Here is a 22,843-nt window from a genome sequence, read left to right on the forward strand (position 1 = left end):
TTGTGGGAATTTCCCAAATACAAATATTAGATTATTGATCTTTGTACATCAGTGTTTGGTGTTGTGCAAGTCTTCAACAACTCTGAAATAAAAACGCTGACATTCAAAGAAGCGGAGTAATTCATTTAGAGGTATGTTAAATGCAGTGGGCACATTAAAAGATTTTCACATTGTCAGTCCATATACTAGAGCTATCATTTGCCTTCAAAACCTCAGAAATGGAGAAGTTTGGTTTTTGTCTTAATATAGGATAGACACAAGTCTGAAAATAGTCATCTTCCCATTCTCATAGCACTGTGGGTAATCTATATCAAAATGGTAATGTATTAAATTTAAAAAAAGTTAGTGTAGTAAACAAACAAAAAAAAAGGACCACATTCGTAAACATGAGGCCATGTAATCCTGGAGAGGAAAAATCACCTTAATATGCAGATCCTGAGTCAGGGGTGAATTATATCCTAAACACTAGTGTACATATAGGGTTTTAGCTGACATATATTCCACATAGGAGTGAGGGGCCATTTGGCACATGAGTTGACTCTTTCACACAAAGTTAAAAACACAAAGAAAAATAAGAGAGTAAACGAAAACTTAAATAGAATGTAGCTGACATATTTTCACTCAACACTATGAGCAATATATAATGTAGTGTTACAATAAAAATGTATTTTAATATGCTATTCTTTACTAAAATCCTCAACTTTAAACATACTGTGATATTTTACAAAGATTACTTTAAAACCATCTCCCTACTCACACATATCCATACAAAATTCATTCTGACACAATCTGTCTATATAAAATTCAATAGGTATCCTACAAACTGTGCTATAATTTTTAGGAATGTTTTCTCTGCTGCTAAGAAAAACAGATAAAACAAAACCAGCTTTTTCTTTACATGAAATGTATTAACTGTTCTGAGCAACATCATAGGAAGCAGGTGGAATGGTATGATCAATACATTTGGATCTCAATTTCCGGGTCAATACACACTTTAATGGGACAATGAAACACACTGCCTTTATCCCCAGGTCCTGAAGACTACATGCTTCAAAAAGCTGCACCTTCAACTGCATTCTCTCTTACTATTTTTATTTCGCACGACTCCACCTGGGTTGGCTAACCAACTAAGCAACAAGTTCAATCAAATGCAGTGCTTCTCCCTATTCAAATATAATGGAAACTTTGACCATTCCGCATCCAAAGGGCAAATACATCCCTGCACTGACAACCACGTTCCATTGGCTTTTCCTGAGAGCCAAGTGTGACAGATGCCTTGGCTGTAATTGCCAATCAGCGTTTACGTGGCAGCTGAAAACAATACATTACTTTGATCTCTAAACACATCCACAACCTGAACAAGGAATAAAAAATCGGCATCGTTTCCAGAAGCTATCACTTGCATTGTTTAAATACCGTAATGTACATTTTGTTCATATTTTTATTTCCCTATTTCAGAGACATTCTGTTAAAGACCTGAACAAAAAAATCACCTACAGTCAAATACGCGCGCAAAAAATCTGAACGCAAGTGTGTTTAATGGGATATGGCCATTACTATTTCCTTTTCAAACTGTGTACTTGAAGGATAAGACAGAGCAAGAGTTCTTAACCGGTTTTAAAACAGTGTTCAAGGAAGTTCCACTCACATTTTGCAGGCAGGTCATAGCCACATGTGATTTTCGCGTGTCCAGTCTCACAGCCATTCAGGGTACGACATTCAGCTAGCAAACAGGGACCAGCTGCTCTGTGAATACAGCCATCCACTAGGGAAGAGAGAAGAAAGTTAGCTTGTGTTTGTTCTTTTGGAAATAAATATAAAACTCAAGATAGGCAGAGAAAAGGAACTCAGTTTGTTCCTTCTGGAAATTCATATTCCCATAAAAATAAAAAAAAAACTTAAGGTGCAACACAATGTGTCCGTGCTGGCATATGTCTGTCTTTATGTCTGTCTCTCTGGTTTATGTGTTAAGTAGAAGCGCTGGCAAATGTTAGTTCTCTAGAGGAATGGGAGTCCCTGAAACGTAGCATTTTCCAATTTCACTGGTGCAAATGTGCCCATCACAACCAATTTCATGTCATAGACTCACTGTTCCTGAACACAGGGTTCAGAAGAAATGCTAATAGTTCTCTCTCCTAAACCGTCCAGTGCTATCTCCAACACACCACAACTTTTAGAATAAAAGAGGTCAAGATTAAAAAAAGAAGATACTCTGGAACGTTTGCACACAGCAGCCTCCGGTGTTACTCTCTGGCTTCTGATTGGGGCCCCTTCATATCCAGCCTTTATTCCAAACTCCAGTTTCCTTAAAAATGTCAATAAAGTGTCAATAAAGGGAGTACCTCACAGAGTGTGTGTGGAATTTAAATACTTACGTGTACAGGAGTGTTATATGCTGCACTGATGGCAGTTATCCTAAATATTATGATATTTTATTTTATTTATTTTTATTTTTTTGCAGATCTGGGGATGGAACCCAGGGGCATTCGACCCCTGAGCTATACCCCTTGCCCTATTTTTTATTCTTTATTTTGAATACCGGGTCTCACTGAGTTGCAGAGGGCCTAAGTAACTGAGGCTGCCCGTGAACCGCGATCCTCCAGGTCTCAGCCTTCCGAATGCTGGGATTATAAGCATGCGCCACCATGCCCAGCATAATATGATATTTTAAAACAACTCTTTTCTTTATTTGAAAAAGAAGAATGTGAGGTGGGCGTGGTGGTGCACACTTGTAATCCCAGTACTTGGGAGGCTGAGACAGGGGGATCGATTGCAGGTTCCCGGCCAGCTTTAGCTACTTAATGAGGCCCTGTTTCAAAGTAAAGAATAAAAAATAGGGCTGGGGGGTGTAGCTGGAAGGTAGAATGCCCCTGGGTTCAACCCCTGGGTACTGCCAAAAAAAAAAAAAAAAAAAAAAAAAGAAAGAAAGAATATAGAGAAGCAAAAAAAAAAAAAATACAAAAACCCACTACTTTCTCTGCTCCCCAGAGAACTCTTCAATATGCTGAGGTTCATTCTCTCACTCTTTATGCACACAGATTCTCAAATACAATTTTTCTTATAAAAGACAAAAAATTTGCTCAAAATTTGCTCAATTTCTCTTGTACAAGAAAAGACCGAAACTTTGCTCAGATTCTTCCAACTACTAATTTTACTTTTTTGGTTTTATTATATGAATTATTGATATAAGTGCAAAATACAAATGTAAAAGAATATGGCAGATGTCTATAATAAACAGTGAAAACGTGGAACTAAAATGCTAATCTAGAGCCGGGCGTGGTGGCGCACGCTTGTAATCCAAGCTTTTGGTAGGCTGAGACAGGAGAATCTGAGTTAGCAGTCAGCCTCGTTTACTTAGTGAGGCCCTTTGCAACTCAGTGAGATCCTGTTTCAAAATAAAGAATAATTAAAAAAATAGGACTGGTGGTAGATAGGAGGTAAAATGTCCCTGGGTTCCAACCCCAGTACTGCAATAAATAAATAAATAAATAAATAAATAAATAAATAAATAAAGCTCATCTATAGAGAGTTTATTAAATGGTTCTGCCATATATTATTATACATTTATTAACAAGAATAGGCAACTGTGTAGATGAATAGGATTCTAAACATAAAATTAAAATGTTAGATTTAAAGTTAAATGATAGATTTAGAAATCTATCATTTCTAAGTTAAAATGATAGATTTAGAAAAATGATAGATTTAGTTAAGTTAAAATGATAGATTTAGAAAAATATGCATAGTATGGCCACAATTATTTAAAGTTATGTATACATACTTGTACACTTGTACAAATGTGTATGTATGTACCGGAAAGGTACACACCATTTGTTGTGTGATCTAAAAAATGAGGGAATATTTTGTATTTCCTAATTCTTCTATGTTTAAATTATTTTTTTACATAATATCCAAGAACAGTGTTTTAAAGTGAAGTTTTCTTGGCAAAGAGATAATTACTTATTTTGAAATGGTAAGTAAAATAGGATTTGCTAATGTACTTAATCATATGCTGTCGAATGTTGTTTTTATTGTTTAGATTGCAACCTAATGTAGTTTTCAGATATCTAATTCTTAAAGTCTTAATTATCGTGCCAGTATTCCTGACTGCATTAGGGCAATGAAAGTCTAGCCGAAGAACTATGTAATAATAATCACTAAAGCTTAAATGTATTGAATTTGTCTATGTGCCAAGCACGATACCATAGGCAACCTTATATGGTAGATCCTAATTTTATCATCTCCATTTTATGAGAGGTTAGAAGAATTTAGTAACTTGTCAATATTCTTTTTCTCTTTTTTTGCGGTACTGGGGGGTGGAATCCAGGGACATTCTACCTCTGAGCTATACCCCCAGTCCTATTTTTTATTCTTTGTGTGTGTGTGTGTGTGTGTGTGTGTGTGTGTGTGTGTGTGTATGGTACTGGGGATGGAACCCAGGGGCTTTCTGCCTCCAGTATATACTCTCAGACCTATTTTATATTTTATTTGGAAACAGGTCTCACTAAGTTGCTGCGAGCCTCACTAAGTAGCTGAGGCTGGTTTTGAACCTGTGCAATCCTCCTGTCTCAGCTTCCCAAGCATGGGGATTACAAGTGTACGCCACCACGCCTGGCTTTTATTCTTTATTTTGAAACAGGGTCTCACTTAGTTGCAAAGGGCCTCACTAAGTAGCTGAGGCTGGCTGCGAACCAGGATCTTCCTATCTCAGGCTGCCATGGGATTACAAGTGTGCGCCACCACGTCTGGCTCTTGTCAATATTCTTAAAGAATTGGCAATGTAGTTTACAACCCCAGGTCTGCCTGATGCGGCAACTCTGCTCTTACCCATTATAATTCACTGCCTTCAGGTAGCAGATGTAGACAGTCTGACTTGAATTCCTGAATGTGTCATATTGAACCACTATTACATTTTTCATTTTCATTAATTACTTTTATGATTTATAACATACCCACAATTAAATTCACAGACCTTAAGTGTACAGTTTTGATTTTTAAACTAAATAGCCATGTATCCATGACATCAATAAAGATACAAAACACTTCCATCAACCCAAACAGTTCTTTTGTGCCCTTTCTATCCAAATTCCCTCTCCCACATTTTGATTCTGCAAGCCCTCATTTTGATTCTACCGACCACAACTAAAGTTTAGCTGTTATATAACCTCAAATTTCAGACTGAGGCTCTAGTGTCTTTCACTCAGCATGTTTGTGAAATTCATCTGTGTTGCATGTATTAGAATCTTGTTCTTTTTATTCCTAAGTAATATTCCATTGTTGAATATACCATAGTTTCTTTATCTATTTGTGAATGGACATAGGATTATGTTTAGTACTTAGTTATTATGAATAAACCTGAAAACTACAAGTCCTTATGTTTACATTTCCTTGGACAAAAACCTACAAATGAAATTCTGGGTAGGTATTTTTTGTGTTTTTCTCTACAAAAAACTGATATACGGTTTTCCCAATTGAGTACACTGTTTATACATATTCCCGACAATGTATGAGAGTTCAAATTTAGGCATTCTACAGTATTGCCGGCCTTTTTAATTTTAGGAATTATAATAACTATGAAGGTATATTCAATTCATATTTCTGATGTCTAATGAAATTGTCTTGCCAAATGCGTATTGGCCATTTGTCTCTTTCTTTTTGGAGATGTCCATTCATGTCTTTTGCTAGTTATTTATTGTCTTTTTACTACTGAGCTGTCTTAAATCTTCCATTAATTTTATCTGTTTTTCTTAATTTCAGGTAATTTTTCAGTTCTTGAAATTTCTATTTGATTTATTCTTACTCCACATCACTTCTGAAACCTCCTGTCCCCTTGCCAATTACGTATATCTTGTGTACATTCCCTAATAGATTGCACATGGTGATTTTAAAATCTGTACCTGTCAATTCTAGGATCCAGGTCAGCTCTGGGTCTCTTGATATTGACTCATGGACGCGTTAGACTTGTTTCTTTGCCCGTGTACTAATTGATGGCATACTATACACTTTGGATAATGCATTGTACAAGGTTTTGATTTTATTATCTTCCTCTACAGAGTGCTGAAGTTTGTTCTAACAGGCAAATGAATCACTATCAGGTAATAAGGAGGCTTTGTTAGGATGGGACTATTTTAGTTTTATTCTTGGTTCTAAAGAAAATTCTTTAGTCCTAGGTTGTATTCTTTACACCAAAAGCATGGTCCTTCTGGAGTTTCAGTGGGAAGCCCACGGTGTTAACCAAGCCTCTCTAAGTTGAAAGAAAGGAACTAAAATTCCAAACACTATATATTTGAAGTGGGAAGCTGCTGAATTCTCTGCTTAGTTCTTTTAGCATTCTAACTTTTGTCTTATTTCTGGGTTTCTTGAAGCCTTTCCCGAAGCATGCACAATTCAACTAAGGATTAAAGTTATTATTTATAGAATTTAGAACTCCCCTGTCTATGACTCTCTCTTTATGAGGTCCCCTCTTAAATTCATAGTTATCCCAAATACCTAGACTCAGTCCTATGATTCATCATGCCAATAAAACTATCTTTTTCCATTGAGTCCTGTTAGCTGCTTGCCATATGCAAATGGCGCTCCTCAAGGTCAAAGCCACATAATCTCTAAAATGGCATTCTAGCCCCGTGTGTTTTTCTCTCTCTTACAGGTTGAATCATCTTTAGCTTCATCCTGCTTTTAGTTGCTCCCTAGTGCCAATAACATTTCTGTTGTTACTTACATTTTGTCAAGAATTTATAATTACTACTGGAAGGCAGGTTATTCTGATACAAGCTGTCACTATCAGAAGCCTAAACTATATACCATATCTTTGATAAGTTAAAACACGATCTCATGCATTTCAGAGCTCTAGTTGTGCCCTTGGGGGCACATGTATATGACTGAAAAACAAAGAGAGAGTATTCCTATAGGTACAAACTCAGTATAAGAGTTTTCCGTTCTCTAATCAATTATCAGTTCTGTTTCTAGAGCTATTTTTCAGAAATGTAAACTAATCATGTTTAATTTTTAAAATAGTATTTGCTATCCCCAATATCTCACATTATAAAACACTCAATTCCAAATTTCAGTGCTTTAGATCCTTCACAGATATTTCCACTTTATACTCCCAACTGTATATGGCACCACTTGCTCTCACCATAGGCCGCACATGTTGTCTCTGCACCATGGCATTGCTTGCTGGGTGCTCCTTACCAGAGGCCGCACATGTTGTCTCTGCACCATGGCATTGCTTGCTGGGTGCTCCCTACCAGAGGCTCACATGTTGTCTCTGCACCATGGCATTGCTTGCTGGGTGCTCCCTACAGCAGACAGTTAGCTACCCTCTCCTCTTGTCTTTTCTGCCTAGAAAAATCGTGCTCACTTTCAACTTCTAATGCTTTCTACTTAAAAAAAAAAAAAAAAAAACACGTACAACTACCTTATTCGATAATATCCCCTTTTGTTAAAATATCCACGGTTTTACCCTTTATCCTCCTCATGAAGTGCTTTACAGCTGTTACATGAAGAGTATATGTGTTTAAATTTTGTCTCTTCTCTTAGTCTATCATACCTTGAGGGAACAGGAGGTGGCTTATTCTCTTGTATGTTCCTGGCTATCTTAATAAGTGACTCTTTGGAGGTGCTTAATACATTGTAATTCAACTCAATTTCATTTTGGAGGTCAAGTAGTAGAGTTTTTTAAAAACAATATTGAAGAAGTGATCAAGCAATCAGAAGTCAAAAGGTAAAGTGGACTGTGCAGCTACAATGTGGCCATAATCTGGTGAGAAGATTCTACACTCAAGATTTTATAGTTCACCCACTTTCCTCAGGTCTGATACAGATGAATAGAAACCTTTCTCTTCATGTTTTGCTAAGGGTCAGGCTAAAACGGCAGCAGGCTGAGGGGGTGGGTGGTACGGCGGGACAATGTTGGGTACAATACAGTAGCATTTTTACACCTCCCCAGATGAGGCAACTGAAGGAAGGACTATGGCCAGCACTCAGACTGACACAGAACATCTAAACCTAATCGCAACCTGAAAAGAAAAAGAAAGAGAAAGAATCCCAAGGCAAGAGTCTAAAGGAGAACATTGACCAAAATTTTCTAGAGAACAATAGGAGTATCCATGACTGTTATCAGAGTGAAGCAGAACTTGTAAGAAAAAAGACAGCTGTGCTACATATGTAAATATAATAACCATATAGAGAATGTTTCAAGATTTCTGTGGCTGGGCTGTTATGCGTTCACCAAAGCCCATTTGGATTTTTTCCTGGGTGTGTAGCACTTTCTGAACCCCTTGTAGTTTTTTTTTTTTTTTTGGGGGGGGGTGTTACGAGATCAAGTCCTATTTAAAGAGTATGAGTAAAAGTGATATGATTACTTCTATGCCTGGTCCTTAAAATCTCTGCCATTTCTCCTTCTTAGGTCTGCAGGCTGGCTGCAGAGGCTCCACTATCAGACATCAGCACCGCGGCGATGGTCCAGCAGTCAGGTGACTGCATGAAGCAGAGCTCCACTTCACCCCACACTCCAGACCGGACTGTGAACCATATGATAGATGAACCTCTATTATGTAAAGCCTCTGAGATTATGGGATGTTTCTGACAGAAGTTTGTCTTGACTAATACATTCATTTCTGGTATAAATGACAAATGGTAATTTTCATTCAGCTTGATCACTGCTATTTTTCAAACTTTTATGCAACACATTCAGATTTTATTACTGGAATGAACACATAAACTTAGCTAAATTCATTCCCCTGGGTTTGTCTCAAGTCTTCAATCTTGCTAGAATCTGAAGACTCAGTGAACATCCGCCAGCCTCTCCTCCTCATTCAGAAAGTTGTGACTGTGATTAAAACCAGACTGACAGAAGAAAAAGGCTTCAGATTTCCTAGAAACTGCCTATGTCTTGGTGAACACTGAGGCCACTCGCAGGACTGCTCTTCCTCAGGGCCACAGTGCCTTCTAAAGACCAGGCTTGCTGCCCTGCTGACATGCCTGCAATCCCCCATCCTGTCACTGCTGCCTAAACACTTGTAGGCAGATGTTAGTTAACTAGGACAAGAACCTTGGCTTCTAGGCATCATTCCCCAATGATTTGGCAAAGGCTGAATTTGGAGGACTTCATCCTATTAATTAGGGCATGTTACTTAGGTTTCCTTAAATTGTAGCCTAAAGAATTACTACACTGTATGAGGGTGGAGTAAAAAGGTAGAACAAGGGTTTCAGTTGTGCTTGGGGAATTTTCACTTGGTCACAGTGGTCACTTGGGTCACAGTGTTTGAGAATGTCATTATGGGGCAGTCTTCTCCCACTACTTAAGTAGAGGAATTAAAGTAAAAAAAAATGGGGTGTAAAACTATCTCAGTTTTCAAAATCTAATTATGCATTTTACTCCATGAATTCCAATCTGCTTTTCTGGCATTTCTGAGATAAAGTTCCCCATTTTTTTTAAACAAATTGAGCACATTGGTCCTGAGAGTAGGAAAGAGAAACAAACCACAAAGCACTGGACAGGAATCCACCAGACACTGTGGCCCCGTGCATGGAGCTGGCAAGTAAGCAAATAAAAAAGAACCAAGAGTTCCAAGAATGAATTTTGAAAAACTCTAAAAACACCATTTTGTGAAGTTCAGTTACTTTAGAAATCGGCCCTGTGAAGTCTCTTCTTCATCTTACAATGAAATTTTCTAAACAGTTTTAGCAAGGAAGATTTTAAAGTTCTTAGATTTTCACATAGTCATTTAATCTTCTTTTGTAAATAAAAAGATGGTAACTTAATCTAAAAGCCATCATACAAATCATATAAGTCTAAAATATAAGAAGTTTCTTTCATTGAATATACCTCTTAGAAGCCCAAGAGGAAATAACAAGGTTCTTTTGAAATCAAATCAACATAAATTTATTTTTATTTTATTTTATTTTATTTTATTTTGTGGTACTGGTGCTTTCTACCTCCAGGCTATACTCCCAGACCTATTTTATACTTTATTTGGAAACAGGGTCTCACTAAGTTGCTGAGAGCCTCACTAAGGAGCTGAGGCTGGCTTCGAACCTGTGCAATCCTCCTGTCTCAGTCTCCCAAGCTCGGGGATTACAAGCGTGCACCACCACGCCCAGCTAAATCAACATAAACTTATTAAACAACTATCTTACACAAAGCATTCTGTGAGAATCTGTAAGGGAATCAAGTAAATAATCTAACAAAATAATGGGTGACTGAACTGAATAGATAGTTCTCAAAAGAAGAAATATAAACGGCCAATAAATGAATGAAAAATGTTCAACATCATTAGTAATCATGGAAATACAAATCAAAACTACTAAACAAACAATAATAAATGTTGGCGAGGATGTGGGAAAGTAGGGATTCTTATACACTGTTGGTGGGAGTATAAATTAGTACAATCACTTTGGTGGCCAATATGGAGATTCCTCAAAAGGAGGACTGGAACCACTATATGATCCAAGTATATCACTCACTCCTTGGTATCTTTCGAAAAGAATTAAAGTGAGACTACTATAGTGACACATGCACATTAATTTTTATCACAGCATAATTCACAATAGCCAAATGATGGAAACAACCTAGGTGTCTGTCAACAGAGAAGTGGATAAAGAAAACGTGGTCTATATACACAGTGGAATTTTACTCAGCCATAACTAACAAAATTGTGTCATTTGCAGAAAAATGGATGGGATTAGAAAACATCATGCCAAGTGAGATCAGTCTCAGAAAGTCAAGGGTCATATATTTTTTCTCATATGTAGATATTAGAGAACCCCAACTAGGTAAAATTGGTCTCTCCAGAAGCTACCCCACAGAATACAAATGTAAGATGCCCTGCAGATGCTGTAGATACGCACTGCCAAAAGAGAACTTTAAGAATCACTCATACACATTGTCTGGTTTTCTTTTATTATTTCTTTTTTATTTCTTCTTCTTTTTTTTTTTTTTTTTTGGCTGGTCTGGGGATGGAACCTACATCCCCTGCCTTATTTTTTATTTTTTATTTGGAAACAGGGTCTCACTGAGTTGCAAAGGGCCTCACTAAGTAGCCGAGGCAGTCTGCAAACCGCGATCCTCCTGTCTCAGCCTCCCAAATGCTGGGATTACGAGTGTGCGCTCCCACGCCCGGCGGTCTGGTTTTCTTGTCAAAGCTCCAGAGAGTGGTGAGTACTGGGGCTTGTGATCAGGGATGTGAGTATTCACTGAACACATGAAACTGGACACATGGTTCTGCCTCTTACAATCAGAATGTCTCCTTTAAATTTAATCACAGCCCTGTTCTCATATTCTTCCACATGTCCTAATCAAATATCTAAAAAGTTTCCTCACCTAATAGTCTGCATTTTAGCAAGCAGGATTTCCATTAAACATTGCTTCACTCAAAGTTACACCCAGTAAATAGCCTTGAGCTGCCTTGGACATGAGAAGGTCGTGGGAACACAATCTCCAATGTAAAGACACACAAGAACATATCCACATTGGGAGTGAAAAACTATATTCAAACTTTTATTGACATTTATAATTTTATCTAAAAATAAGATATCTAAGATATAGAGCTACAGTGGTATTTGTGTGTAATTTTAAGTGTAAACATGCATATATAAAAATAAATGTTAAAAATTTTATACTGAGTTTGATGTAAAATATAAAAAACTTTGAAGTTAAGAACCTTGGTAATTAAAATGACTCTCTGATAAAACTGTCAGTCTTAGAGTTTCTTTATCTATTTAATGGGTATATAATATTGTTGCCTACTTTGTGGAGTTCTAATGAGACATAAATAATGTTTGTACAGTACTTAGCTTACACAGTGCCTGGATAAATGCTCAAAGAATCTTAAGGTAGCAGATCTTTTATAAAAAAAAAATTGCAGCAATTATTTCATATTTGAACCTATGCTCTTAGAAATGTGACTCTTCTAATCAAGAAATAGAATCAATTCCTGCCCCATCCCTTACATCTAAGGCTGGTCTTGTTACTTGCCGTGGCCAAGAGAAAAAGGCAGAAATGACTGTGTGCCAGCTCTGTGTCTAAGCCTCAAGAGCCTTTTGCACCTCTGCTTACTCTATTGGATCTCTGCTCAGCTCCCATCTGAACAAACTCAGGCAAGCCTGGAAGGAGAAGAGACCATGTGGAAGAGAGACAAGCTGCCTCATCGGGGACCATCCCAGTTGGGCCAAGCACTTAGCCTTCCTGGAAATCGACCAGACACGGGAGTGTCCAGTAGCAGGAAAAAATGTTTCACTTTATGATGAACTCATAGGATTGTGAGTTAAATAAATAGTGGGGTTCCTGGAAGCCCTTCAACTCCGGGCTACACTCCCAGACCTATTTTATACGTTTTTTTTTTTTTTTTTTTTTTTAAACAGGGTCTCTTAAGCAAGTGAGGCTGGCTTAGAACCTGCTCAATCCTCCTGTCTCCGCCTCCCAAGCACAGGGATTACAAGTGTGTGCCACCACACCCAACCGGAAGTGTTTTTTTTTTTACTTAGATATATGTCATCAACATCCTCCTCCTTCTCCTCTTTATGATCATCATCATCAGAAAAGATAAAAGCAATAATCCATCTTCATCAAGGAAAGACACGAGGGAATAATTTTTAATAGCTGTCCTAAAGTCTTAGGAGAAGAAAAACAATACAGCTGAAGTAATCAGGTGAAAAGTTGATTCCCTCAGAGGTTACCTATAGCCTACATGAAAGATTTATGTGTTAGGTACTGAACAGCACGAGTGTTCCCATTAGGGAGGAGAAGAAATGTCTGGGAGAAAATACAATACAATGAGAGGAGATGCACATCTTGAGACTTTACAGATGTGTGGAATTTGGCTTAGCTATTTGAAACCGCCTTGAGCTGATTAAAAAATAACTTCTATGAATCTCTTGATCCTACTGGTCAATCTGAAAAGGATATTTTGGCTTTGATCCCAGGAGAAGATGATAAATGTAATGGAATACACATTTTCACATTTCTTAGCTAAGAATCCTGAAGCAGTTTTTAGTTATGGGTCACACAACTATCCTGCTCAATCTCTGGCCCAAATACTTAAGGACTCATCTCTAAAAACTGGGATATTCCCTTTCTCCTAGAATCTAGGACCTAATTAGTGTGCAGATGCCCAAGAAACCGTGACTTAGACTTCTCTTATTGGACTTGAATTCCAAAATGAGAAAAAAAGAATAAAATATTTCTCAGAAATATTATAGTAGCCACTACAATTTCTTGGAAAATTTTGAAACAATGAACTATACCTCCTTGCTGCATCTGAAGGTAGAAAGTCAAGCTGATTAATATACTGCCCAGAATATGATGAAGTTATCTAATGCTAACTTCATGGTGAAAATTATTTTAAGACTTAGCCCTGAACATATTTTCATATATCCTTGTTGCTTCTAAAAACAAAACAAACAACCAAAGAAAATGCTATTTTGCCATAGATGGTTCTCATTTTTCTACGAAGAGAGCCCAATCTCAATCAGGATCCAACTTAAAATCTATATTTACCAACATGTCTTTCAAAGATAAAAAAGAGATTGAGTGACTCATTTACATAAGAGAAAATGCCTTTGGGTGGACTTCTAGGCAAACCCATTACAGACAGCTTATCTGCCTAACAGATTCTTGTATTTATCTATTTATTATTTATTACTGTTTTTATCTGATTTTTCAACCTCCGCCTTTCTGCAGACAAGTAAGACATGGTGGGAAGACCTCAGTGGTCACCTGGTGAGCATGGACGTCAATGTTGTACAGTGGTGTGTGTGGCAGAAAGAAGAGCCGGGAGGCCACAAGATCTCTGATCGTCATCTGAGCAGGCATCACATTAGCCCTGAAATACTTCTTATTGGACGAAATAAGACCTTTTTTTTTTTTTTTTTACAAAATTAGCTTACATTTTGTGTAAGTCACTATCTGTGATGAGGATGTGGATGGAGTTTCTATAACCTAGAAGCTGATTCTACTTATAATATTGTAGGTAAATAGTTAATTAATCTGAGTTTAGCTTATCTTCAGTTTGGGGTAAGAAACTTCATCTATTATAGGAAGTGCTAATTCCTGGGAAATTCTGAGCTGACAAAAATTGTAAAGCAAATGCTAGGGTCGGCACAACCTCCAACGGCCAGTATGTTGACAATATCACTGACGAGGTAGAAGCTGGAACCATCTAAAATGTGCCAGTCTGGCAGGCATAGGACCTTAAGACTGCTTAGATTTTATGGCCTCTCTTCAGGCACAGCTACAATAAGAGTGGATTTACTCGAGGTAGATGCTGCTACAGGATCCAAGGAAGTTAATGAGGATCATATTTTTCTGAAAATCCTCAGAGACAGTCTGAATGAGAAGAACATTTGCCATCAGAGATAACTGGATTTTCCAAGCAAAGGATATGTTTATTAGCTAGTGAAAACATTAGTAGAAGATGCAATTAAATTGAAAATATCCACAATGTTCTTGGCAATACAGCATTCATTGTTTAATATTTTAATGTGGCAAGCTTACTTGAGAAGGAAAAAAAAATACCCAACGAAATTTCTATTCAAGGCATCCTCATCCTTCCATCCACATAGAGATCCTTCTCAAAGAAATATGAAAAGGCAGGTCCTAACATTCCATTCCTTGAAAGAACAATTCCTGAATATAATCTCCTAGTTTGGTGTTAATAGAGTCTAAGCAGTAATGGAAATTTTGACCTTAAGTAAAGAAGAAATAATAGCTGCATGCTCAGCGCAGTCATAATAGACCTGCTTCTAGTGTGAAGCTTTGCCTGAGCTAAAGGCACAGATTGTGTGCCCTGTTTCAGTGGAAGTCTTTTTAGTAGAGATCAGGTCAAGCAGAAACGCAGGGGGAGGGAGACCTTTCTCTTTCAAAGAAATAAGAAATGAACCAGCTTAATACTTCCTTTTCTACCAGACACTTCCCAGTGGCTGGAGACCTAAGTTCGGACCCAGGGATGATGTAGGTCAATATTAACAAGTGCCTCTGAGACAACCTCATTTGTTTTATCAGAGAAGGAGATCTATGGAGAAAAGTAATCTTTCCTTCAGGAATTTTGCTTTTAAGCTTCAATCGTGTTATAGAATCCCTTCTCCTCATTTTCTTCTTACAAAGAAGTAAATATGTCATTTTATGGCTCAGACTCCCATCAGCTCCAGGAAATACCAATGGTTTTCAGTGAGATGACGAGGGATTAAAAAACATCTTCAGGAGAGAAAAAAAAAAATCTCTGAACTTTCACCTGGATGTCTAAAGGAAAATAATAAAATCCTGTCTACGTATGAAAATTTGAAAAAAATATAAAATCTTGATGGATGTGAGAAGGAATCTCTTTTGCTACTCCTGGCCTTCCATTCTGCTTTTCTTGGTTTAAAAGGGACTGACGACTGAGTGTATCTGTAATGCTGAAGAGAAGATGAATGACACTCATCCCTTTTCTCCAAAGTATCCACATGAAGAGAACACGTATTGCCCCAGTCCAAACCAGCTTTCTCTTTAACCACTAATTATTTTTAAAAGGACCTTTGTGTGATAATTTTATGTGAAGAAAAAATGTAGGGACAGAAAACATTTTGATCATTCTGTCAAGCAATATAATTATTCTTTCTTTTTGACAATTTTTTCTGACTAAAGTTTGACTTCACTTATTAAAGACTAGATTTTTTGGCTAAAAGCTAAGTATTTTTACATTTCACAGGTAAATTCTATTTTTATAGAAAAATTCTATCCAATAGGGATCTTAATAGTTTCTAATTCCAATGAAATTTTATTATTGTCAGTAAAAAATCAATGTGTTTGTAAGATTATGTCCTTAAAAATTCTAAATTTAAAGGAAATATATTAGTAAAAAATTATCCAAGAACAATAGTACATCAATTGAATTTTAAATTTAAAAGAAATTCGACCTAAACTAACATAAAAACAGAGTAAATAGTGATAGGTAATTTTTGTAACTAAAATTAGATCTCTTTTTTCACTTAAAATACTCCCATACAATCATCAAAATGAGTTAAATTATGTGTCTCCTAAAAAATTTTTAGGATAACTAATAATGTCCTTTAAGAAAAGAAAGAAGCGATTTGCCAAGTGGAACCTCTGGGAGAGTCCCAGGGCTAATCGAACGTGCAGTGGACCCTTGGTCCTGATATTACTGTTCCAGGTCTGTCGTGGTTGAGGGTCAGTGGAGTCCCCCACCTCCAGACCACTCAAGGCTCCTTTTATTGCAAGGCTGCTTCCAAAGGACGATATGTTTCCAGAAAAATGGAGCACAACATATAGTTTGCATCCGCCTGGCAGAGCAGGTCTAAAGCACTTGTTTTATGGCTGGCCTCCTCTAGAAACATCTCTCTCTGAACCTGTTTGTTCTTTCTCTTGGACACTGGGGTTTCTTCCTCAGAATTGCAGCTGAATGAGTGCTACACAAATTTTTCTGCTACAAAAGAGACTATTTAATGAGAGCTTTTGGTCCATATACTCACCCATTAAAAGTTAAAATTCAAGGCCAGAACAAGTAGTAGTGACATGGGAAAGGGGCAATAAGGTTCTCTGCGCTAAAAAAGAAAAAATTTCATTCCTCAGGTTCATAGCAAAGAGATTACAGACAGCATAAAGCCCTAGTTTAGATAATCCTGCAGCTCATTGAAATACCTATTTTCTTTTTCCCTGGTGGAACCATTTTGCCCCATCTAAAATGCTCGTGGGAGAAGTTAAAATGAACCACGTGTACTTTCCTTTGTAAAAGAGCCCTATATTTAACACAGCGCACACATCTGACACCTCAAATGATTTTAAAGAAAGCTGTGTTTATTATATAGGGTTATGAAATAAAACGTACAAACTTCCTCATCCTGGAAAAATATGCAATGAAATTTACAGCCCAAAGAAGGAAGCTGCACAGAATGTAACACTTGGCAAGAATTTTAATCAGCTGATTGGCAAGTCTAGATGCAATACTTCAGCTCCTTGCATGACCTGTCAGAGCTTCCTTAATTTACATACCACACACTGGGGCTGGAGAGAACATTTAGAAGACATTGTGCTTTCTGCAGAAGAGCCGCCTAGCAATGTAAGCTTAGTGAGAAGGAAGCTGTTAATGTGATAACAGTTTCAACCTCAGGGAATGAGTGATGGCAAGAGACAGACACACTGCTATTGTAGAGGGAGGCAACCCAGATTTACAGTACAGTAAGGCATTCCAGCCACATCACTCTGCTTTGAGCACATGAAGATTTTTCCAAGTGTCAGTCTGGCTCAGTTTTGCTACGAAGAGCACAATTCTGGACCTTGTCAGTTTTCAGATAGGATTGTTGTTTTCTCCATTGGAAGACAATAGAATCATCCAGTAGCCTTTGATTCCTGAGCAGCCTGACAGCCGTTCAAACAAATTGAAAGTCGGGTCACATAATGTGGACCCAAAACTGACCATCAGAGAAAGAGTTATAATGTGATGAAAAGCTCCGGGGAACCTATTAAATTCACCATCCCTGTCAGTAAGAAACAAGAACAATCCTGCCGTCAAGGCTACAAATTTTAAAGAGCCCACCACGACAACACCTGACTCTTCCACCATCTGCACAACACTTTAGTAATCAGTATCTTGCATATCACATGAAACTTTAAGAACTAAAATAATAAGAAAGGAGACTCAAAAAGCCCATGGTAGGCCTGTAAATTATACACACATGTAGCTATACCACATTCATGGAGTCTTTTTCTTAAAAATATTTTAATGTTCCAAAGTTTACAAACAAAGCAAAATCTGGAAACACAAGATGTTTAAAAATATTCAGCAGTGACTCAGAACGTTAAATGGTGAAGAAAGGATGATGAGGACAACTTACATGAAAAACTCCAGTGCATAGGAATCAAAGATCAAGGGACAGGGCAAAACCAAGGGATAGTGTGAGCTTTCCTGCTGAGAATGTTTTCAGGAATTAGACATATGACCTCTTTAGAAAAATACTGATTGTTTTTAGGTATGGCATTTTTACTAGGAAATTAAGAATTTATAGGTATGATAAAGAGCTAGAGAAAGTTATTATTTGGAGATTTTATTCTTTTTTCAGTTCTATGAGACCAGAACTTGGTGTGAATACATTTTGGGACGTCATTGCTTTATCTATCATAGCAGAGCATATTAGGTTCATAATTCTCAATGTTTGAATCAGAGAAGCTAAGATCTCAGCAGAGCCACAAAACCATGACTCATGAGCTATGTTTATGGCCTGCTTTGATTTTGACCCTGTAGCAAGGGATTTTAGGGTTTTTTAAAAAGGGCATTCCTCCTTCAAGCAAGTAGTATAGTAGCAATCTTGATCGTTTCTATTAAAAATAAATACTAGAAAAAATAAAAAACAGTTAATTAGTACAAAGCTAAATAAAATAGTGCCTACAAATTTATATAAATCATATAACACAAATTTGTACAGAGTGCTCAATACCATAATCCAGGGAGAGTATAAATGGGGGTGTTTTTGAATGGGAAGTTAACAGGGACTCAGTGGATTTGATGGCTACTCTCAATGTCTATGGGAGAAAATAAAATCCAAAGGATATATATGTAAATTAATTATGCTAGGAAGGCTGGCTTGAGAAAATAATTCTGAACTACTAATTTAAGACTATGAACATTATTCTCACATGAATGAAATTAGGTAAGAAAGAATGGCTTGACACAGTAAAGGAAAAACAAGGAAAATTAAGTGACATAAATCAGCAGACATACTATCTGTGAGACCAAACAAAGAGAGAGCAAAATATAGAACCAATGGGAACTAATGTGAGAGAAAAAGGAATCACTAATTTTACATGTCTATATCTCTTACAAAGTATGCTTTAAAATGTAGTTCATTAGCCGGGCGTGGTGGCACATGCTTGTAATCCCCGCGCTTGGAGGCTGAGACAGGAGGATCTCACGGGTTCGAAGCCAGCCTCAGCTACTTAGTGAGGCCCTCAGCAACTTAGTGAGACCCTGTTTCCAAATAAAATATAAAATAGGTCTGAGAGGATAGCCCGGAGGTAAAAAGCCCCTGGGTTCCATTCCTAGTGCCACACCCCCCAAAAAAATTTAGTTCATTAAGTCAAAGTATAGGATCTTTTTAATTTTTTTCTAATTCTTTGTAAACCTTTCTAGCTCATCCTTTCTATTATCAAAAACAAACAACAAACAAACTGCTCTTAAAGACTTAACTGCTAATTCTCCCCTATTCAGTCAATCTGGTTTCTGAGGTCAATAAGGTACTGGTCAGAGTTACTCTTTGCTTACCTCATTAATTCTCTATTTAGCAAAAACTCCCTAGGCTCCTACTGTGTGTCAGGAACTAAAAAGAAAATACAGCTTTAACAAAATGGCATCATTCACATGTAATAATCAAGATATCTAACAAAGTTCTTTGCTCTTATATCAGAAGATTTGCTAGGGTTTTTTCATTCCACTGCAGTCAGAAAAATCTGCCATTTTGTTGAAACCATAATGCTGTCCACATGTAATGTCTCTTGACCAGGTCAGTAATCATTTGTCATTCCTCTGATCTTAAGCAGTTTTGTGAAAAAGACACAGGTTCCAAAGCAGATAGAATGGGTGAATTTCTTGTCCACCACTACTATTTCTGATTTTAGCTAGGCAGATTTGACCTCTTAAGCTTCAACTTCCTTACTTCTAAAATGCAATAAATAATTCTTGTTTGTTTTGTTACTGGAGATTGAACATTAGACATTCTACCTTTAAGCTATACCTCCAGCCTTACTTAATTTATTTTTAATTTTTATTGGTGCATTGTAGTCATCTTTGTGGTGTGTGTGTGTGTGTGTGTGTGTGTCTGTGTGTGTGTGGTACTGGGGTTCCTAGAAACCCTTCTACCTCAAGGCTATACTCCCAGACCTATTTTATATTTTTATTTGAAAACAGGGTCTCTTAAGCCAGTGAAACTGGCTTTGAACCTGCGCCATCCTCCTGTCTCTGCTTCCCAAGCACGGGGATTAGAAGCTTGCGCCACCACGCCGGCTAAGCAAGGGTTTTATGTGTTGTTTTTTTTTTGGAGGGGGGGGTACTGGGGTTCCTGGAAACCCTTCTACCTTGGGGCTACACTCCCAGACCTATTTTATACTTTTTTATTTGGAAACAGGGCCTCTTAAGCCAGCATGGCTGGCTTCAAATCTGCGCTAGCTTTCTGTCTCCACCTCCCAAACTTGGGGATTACAAACATGGGCCACCACGCCTGGCAATAGACATTTTAATGGAGTACAAGATGGTAGAGGCACACACGCACACATCACTCATATAGCCCTTCCCCAATTCCCACCCCACTCCCTCCCCCTCCCTCCTTCTCAGGTTTGGCTCAGTGATTGACTTTGATATGTTTGTGAATGCACATCATCTGCCATATGATCCAGCAATACCACTTCTGGGTATCGACCCCAAAGAATGGAAATCAAACTGCCAAATTAATGCATGTGTATCTATGTTCAGAGCCCCACAATTGCCAAACTATGGAACCACCAAGATGTCCATCAAGAGATGCATGGATTACAAAATTATGGGCTATATGCACAATGGAATTTTACTCAGCCATAAAGAAGAACAAAATTACATCATTTCCGGGAAATGGATGGAACTGGAGAACATTATGCTAAGTGAGATTAATTAGTCACAAAAAGTAAGAAATAGGATGCTCTCCCTAATACATGAAAGCTAGGGAGAAAAGAGTCATAGGAGGAACTCTAGACGGTTGAGGAGAAACCACAGATGCGCAAATAAGGAGACCTAACAGGGTAATTGGAGGAGGGAAGAGGGACATTTCCTATTTATTTTATTTTTATTTTGAAACTGGGTTTTTTTAAGTTGCCAAGGCTGGTCTCAAACTTGTGACCCTCCTGTCTCAGCTTCCCAAGTACTGAGTTTATAGGCATGAGCTACTGTGCCCAGCCAAAAAATTCTTCAAGGGTGGATTTGACGATAAACTTAGATCAAGAATGTAAGGCACTTCGAATTTTGTGGATGCTCATTAAATGGACGTATGATCATCCCATTCGCTTTGTTACATGATCTGCTACCAGGAGTGCTTGTTATTGTGTCGGGCTGGAGGGCGACCCATGGATGTAAGGAGTGGCCTTAGTCCCATGGCAGATGTTGCGTCTTGCAGGTATTACAGTCTACAGCAGATGCAAATGTTGTCCTGTAAACTAAACTGTGTTGGTATCAGTCTACACAACTCCTAAGTAAATCTTCCAGTGCCATTACAGGCTTAACCATGAGGAGAGAAGGCAATGGTTATTATTATTATAGGCAAAGATGATTTTTCTCTTTCAAAGAGGATGTCATGTTCTTCAACCATCCTTATGAAAAAAGTTGCCATTGAAATGATTTCACATTCCTTTTAGCCCACTCAAAGCGCATGAGGACTTACTGAAACACGGTCTTGTAAATACGCTGAATGTCAGGATTTGGCCGTAACACAGGGACGTGGAAGGACTCCAGTTGTATCTTTCTGTGCTCTTCCTGATTAATGAGCCAGAACTCTGGTATTTGATGCACATGTGAGGAAACACAATGTTTGTTTTTTTTTTTTTGTCTCTTTTCATTTATTGTGATTTATTTGTGGTACTGTGGATGGAACCCAGGAACATTCTACCTCCAAGCAATACCCCCAGCTCTATTTTTTTTTTATCATTATATTGAGGCAGGGTCTCACTGAGACGCCAGGACCTCACTAAGTAGCTGAGGCTGTCTGTGAACCCAGATCCTCCTGTCTCAGCCTCCCGAACGCTGGGATTACAAGCATGAGCCACCATGTCCGGCTTTATTGTGTTTTTTTTTTAATGAAACTATCATCTAACCCTAAAGAAAATATTGAAATAAAATATCCAAGCTGGGGGTGGTGGCACACGCTTGTAATCCCAGTATTCAGGAGGCTGAGACTGGAGGATCGCGGTTCACGGCCAGCCTCAGCTACTTAGTGAGGCCCTCCGTAACTTAGTGAGAGCCTGTTTCAAAATAAAGAATAAAAAATAGGGCAGGGAGTGTAGCTTGGAGGTTGAATGCCCCTGGGTTCCAACCCCAGAACCTGCAAAAAATTAAAAAAATCCATTTCCTGACAGTGAATAAAAAGAAAATGCTTGTTGTATTAAAATGCCCTAAATAGATCTTAAAATTATAATATACATTTTAGATTTGGAAACCCAAAAGAATTATAGCAAATAAAACAATCAATCCATTAGTAGAAATAGATAGCAATCAGTACTTTTTTAAAATTACCACAAAACACTAAGTGATACAAAAAAGAAAAATTATTCTAGAATTTTCTTTACTTAAAGGTAAAACTCAGAATGTTAAATGACAAAAAAATTTGAGAGTTACTTGCTAAATTACAGATAAATTGAGCATCTTTGGGGAAATATTTACTGAAATATTTTAAAGCCTTTATGAAGTATGTGAGAAGCCTGGATATATTGATGTTTTTCAAGTTATTAATTACAGGTTGACCATAAGCTAACAACTTGAAATCCTTTTGCAACAAGTCATTTTTTTAACGGAATATAGGTTTTTCTCTAGAAAAACATGGACTTGGCTATCTCATAGGGATTTCAATATTTTCTCCTCAGTAACAAAGTACAACATCTAAATGTGGCAAACTCACTTAGGCCTGGATGCAATCCTAGACGAGTTGAAGGGCAAGGGGTTAAGCCATGGCTGTATTTATCAATATGCTTTTAAACCAATGAGTGGATCAAGTAACATGCAGAGTGAATGGGAATTAAATGTAATTAAAATCACTGTCTCAACAGACAGGACAGGTTATAACCTTTATTCTTTTTAACCCACCCCCCTACCCTCGCATGTCTGTAAGGATCATAAATAAA

General features: G+C 37.6%; 1 protein-coding gene across 1 annotated transcript in view; it reads right to left on the reverse strand.

Moving 5' to 3' along the window:
* The window catches only part of MACROD2 (mono-ADP ribosylhydrolase 2), a gene marked incomplete at both ends in the record, with an annotated part of 2,062,459 nt that overhangs the window by 1,424,844 nt on the left and 614,772 nt on the right, over nt 1–22,843 (reverse strand). The window contains one exon of the mRNA XM_080716162.1: nt 1,649–1,765. Coding sequence (XP_080572288.1) covers nt 1,649–1,765 — 117 coding nt within the window. The remainder of the gene's footprint in view (nt 1–1,648; nt 1,766–22,843) is intronic.

The sequence above is a fragment of the Muscardinus avellanarius genome (genome assembly GCF_963383645.1).
Source record: "Muscardinus avellanarius genome assembly, chromosome: 19".
Classification (NCBI taxonomy): domain Eukaryota; kingdom Metazoa; phylum Chordata; class Mammalia; order Rodentia; family Gliridae; genus Muscardinus; species Muscardinus avellanarius.